Here is a 4,023-nt window from a genome sequence, read left to right on the forward strand (position 1 = left end):
TCCCAAAATGACCCTTAAGGGGTCATGGACGGATCCCATAAACCATCCAGAAATGATCCCGATATAGTCCCGAAGAAGTCCCGAAATGACCCTGACGGGATCTCGAACGCACCCCTAAATGACCCTGACGGGATCCCGGACAGAGCCCGAAATCCATCCAGAAATGATCTTGGGAGGGACCCCAAATGATCCCGAAAAAGTCCCGCAATGATTCCGAGGGGATCCTGATCGGATACCGAAAACCATCCAGAAGTGATGCCGGAAAGGTCCTCAAATGATCACCTAATACCAAAATGACCTTGACGGCATCCCGGACTGATCCCAAAATCCATCCAGAAATGATCTTGGGAAGGTCCCAAAATTATCCCGAAATAGTCTCGGAAAAGTTCAGAAATTACCCTGACGGGTTCCCGGATGAATCCTGAAAGCCATCTCTAAATGATCCCGAAAGTCCCGAAATGACCCTGACTGGACCCCGAAAGGATCCCGAAAACTATCCAGAAATGATGCCGGAAATGTCCTCAAATGATCACCTAATAGTTCCGAAAAGACCCTGACGGGATCCCGAACGGATCCCGACAACTATCTAGAAATGATGCCGAAAGGGCCCGCAAATGATCCCGTATTAGTCGAGAAAAAGTCCCGAAATGAACCCGACGGAATGCCGGACGAATCCCAAAAACCATCCATAAATGATGCCGGAAGGGACACCAAATGATCCCGAAAAAGTCCCGCAATAATTCCGACGGGATCCTGAGCGGATACCGAAAACCATCCAGAAGTGATGCCGAAAAAGTCCTCAAATGATCACCTAATAGTCCCAAAATGACCCTGACGGCATCCCGGACAGATCCCGAAATCCATCCAGAAATGATCTTGGGAGGGTCCCAAAATTATCCCGAAATAGCCTGGGAAAAGTCCAGAAATTACCCTGACGGAACCCGGACGAATCCTGAAAACCAATCTTAAATGATGCCGAAAAAGTGCCGAAATGACCCTGATGGGACCCGGAAAGGATCCCGAAAACTAACCAGAAATGATGCCGGAAAGGTCCTCAAATGATCTCCCAATAGTTCCGAAAAGACCCTGACGGAATCCCGAACGGATCCCGACAACTATTCAGAAATTATATCGAAAGGGCCCGCAAATGATCCCGTATTAGTCGAGAAAAAGTCCCGAAATGACCCCGACGGGATGCCGGACGAATCCCAAAAACCATCCAGAAATGATGTCGGAAGGGACCCGAATGATCCCGAAAAAGTCCCGCAATTATTCCGACGGGAATCTGAACGTATACCGAAAACCATCCAGAGGTGATGCCGGAACGGTCCTCAAATGCTCACCTAATAGTCCCAAAATGACCCTGAGGGCATCCCGGACAAATCCCGAAATCCATCCAGAAATGATCTTGGGAAGGTCCCAAAATGATCCCGAAATAGTCTCGGAAAAGTCCAGAAATTACCCTGACGGGTTCCCGGACGAATCCTGAAAGCCATCTTTAAATTATCCCGAAAAAGCCCCGAAATGACCCTGACGGGATCCCGAAAGGATTCCAAAAACTATCCAAAAATGATGCCGGAAAGGTCCTCAAATGATCCCCTAATAGTTCCGAAATGACCGTGACGGGATCCCGAACGGATCCCGACAACTATCCAGAAATTATGCCGAAAGGGTCCGCAAATGATCCCGTATTAGTCGAGAAAAAGTCCCGAAATGACCCCGACGGGATCCCGGATGAATCCCAAAAAACCTCCAGAAATGATTTATATGTTGATTGGACCAAATTCTTTATGAAAATGTTTGCTGGGTTGGAGCTGTTTTGGTCGATATGTATAAAGAAAAAAACCAAGAGTTTTTTACTTTTCTCTTCTATGCATTTCGACGCATCCGCGTCATCATCAGGAAGTCTATCTATTTTCAAACAAACAACATGAAAATACAAAAGTAATCATTATTTTCAATAAACATTACAAATTCAACATTAAAACAATAACTCACAATAATTTAATTAGTTGTACAAACACAATAATATCACAGGACAATCGACACATTCATTTTTCTTATTTTCTATTTTTGTTTTTATCATTTTTTATTATTGCTGTATAAGCGCTATTTGTATTGTCAATGTCTTCTTTAAAATTCATGACATTCGTCATATGTTGTTGGATGCGGAGACTTTCCAGTGTCATCCTCCTTTTGCATCTTCTCTCAACATCTAAAATTTTTGCGTTCCCAAAATCAGCTGTATGGTCATTGTCAGTCAGGTGTTGAGAAAGCGCGGTATTTGTTTTTCTGTTTTTTGCGTCCATTTCATGTTCGTGTATTCTCGTTCTCAATGCTCTTTTCGTTGTGCCAATGTAACATTTATTGCAGACATTGTTGTTGTTACCGTTGCATTGAATTTTATACACTACATTGCATTGTTGTCCCTTGTCTATTTTGTCTTTTGTTTTTGTAAAGAAACGATTAAGTGTATTGTGTGGTTTGTGAGCAAATGTTATGTTGTCTTTTTTCATAATTCTCCTGAGCGATTGATTACTTGTTAGTCCGGGTATATAGGTAACTCCAATATAAGTTTTGTTTGTGTTTGCTTCTGTTTGTCCATTTGATGAATTAGGGTGGTCCATTTCTTGTGTCGTATTAATTATAAGCTTTTCTATTAGAGTATTCGGGTAGCTATTTTTGAAGAGAATATTTTTTATTTTCTTCTTGTTTTCTTCTATGAAATCACCGTCACTTAGAAGATGTATTTTCCTTATTAGACTTGTTGCTGTGTTAATTTTCTGCTTCCATGGATGATTGGAGTGATAATTGATAATTCTTCCTGATGCCATCGACTTTGCATACCAGTTGAACGTTAAGTTTTGGTTTTTTCGGTGTATTTCTACGTCTAGGAAGGCAATTTTGTTGTTCTGCTCTAATTCTTTAGTAAATTGTATCCTGGTATGCTGTGCATTAAATACGGTTAGTATGTCTTCCACGTCTTTAGCTTTAACAATTGCGAATATGTCATCTACATATTTGGTTATGTATTTGACATATATGTCTTTGCTTTTTAATTCAGCGAGGCTGTCGTCCAATATTTTGTCCAGAACGATATTTGCAATGGTTGGAGATAGCGGGTTGCCCATTGGCATTCCGTAGATTTGTTGGTATATGGTGTTGTTATATGAAAAATAATTGTTGTCACGTAAGCAGAAATCTAGTATCGTCTGGAACTGTTTTTTGTCTATTTGTGTATGTGTCTCCAATTTTTCCCATTTTCGCATAATAGTGCGTATTGCTAAATGTATGGGTATATTCGTAAAAAGAGATACGACGTCGAATGAAATGAGAATTTCGTCGTCTTGAATTGTGAAATTATTGATTTTTTCTTTAAGTTGAAGTGAACTTTTTATATTAAGATCATCGGATATAATATTTTCTAAAATGCTTCCAACAAATTTTGATAATTTGTAACATGGTACATTAAATGATGCCGGTAGGTATCCCAAATGATCCCGAAATAATCCCGAAATGACCTCGTCGGCATCCCGGACGGATACCGAAAATTATCCAGAAATGATGCCGGAAAGGTCCACAAATGATCCCCTAATAGTCCCGAAATTACCCTGATGGGATCCCGGACGGATCCCGAAAACCATCCAGAAATGATGCCGGAAGAGCCCCCAAATGATCCCGAAAAAGTCTCCAAATGACCCCGACGATATCCCGGACGGATCCCGAAAACCATCCAGAAATGATGCCGGAAGAGCCCCCAAATGATCCCGAAAAAGTCCCCAAATGACCCCGACGAGATCCCGCACGGATCCCGAAAACCATCCAGAAATGATGCCGGAAGAGCCCCAAATGATCCCGAAAAAGTCCCCAAATGACCCCGACATACTCCAGAAAAGGTTCCGAAATGGCTCCGAGGGAATCAACGACGGATCGCGAAAACCATACAGAAATGATTCCGGAAGGATCCCAAAATGATCCCGAAATAGTCCGGAAATTACCCAGATGGGATCCCGCACAGATCCA

At 42.1% G+C, this 4,023-nt stretch overlaps 1 protein-coding gene across 1 annotated transcript; it reads right to left on the reverse strand.

Moving 5' to 3' along the window:
* Positions 1-1,803: 1,803 nt before the first annotated feature.
* LOC137234202 (uncharacterized) lies at positions 1,804-3,449 on the reverse strand. Its single transcript, XM_067757807.1, has 2 exons — positions 1,999-3,449; positions 1,804-1,907 (listed from the first exon to the last, which is right to left on the reverse strand). Exon 1 carries the CDS (start codon positions 3,267-3,269, stop codon positions 2,061-2,063), a length of 1,209 nt encoding a protein of 402 aa, XP_067613908.1. The 5' UTR covers positions 3,270-3,449; the 3' UTR covers positions 1,804-1,907; positions 1,999-2,060.
* Between the last annotated feature and the right edge of the window lie 574 nt (positions 3,450-4,023).

Source organism: Eurosta solidaginis, chromosome X, assembly GCF_040869045.1.
Source record: "Eurosta solidaginis isolate ZX-2024a chromosome X, ASM4086904v1, whole genome shotgun sequence".
NCBI lineage: Eukaryota > Metazoa > Arthropoda > Insecta > Diptera > Tephritidae > Eurosta > Eurosta solidaginis.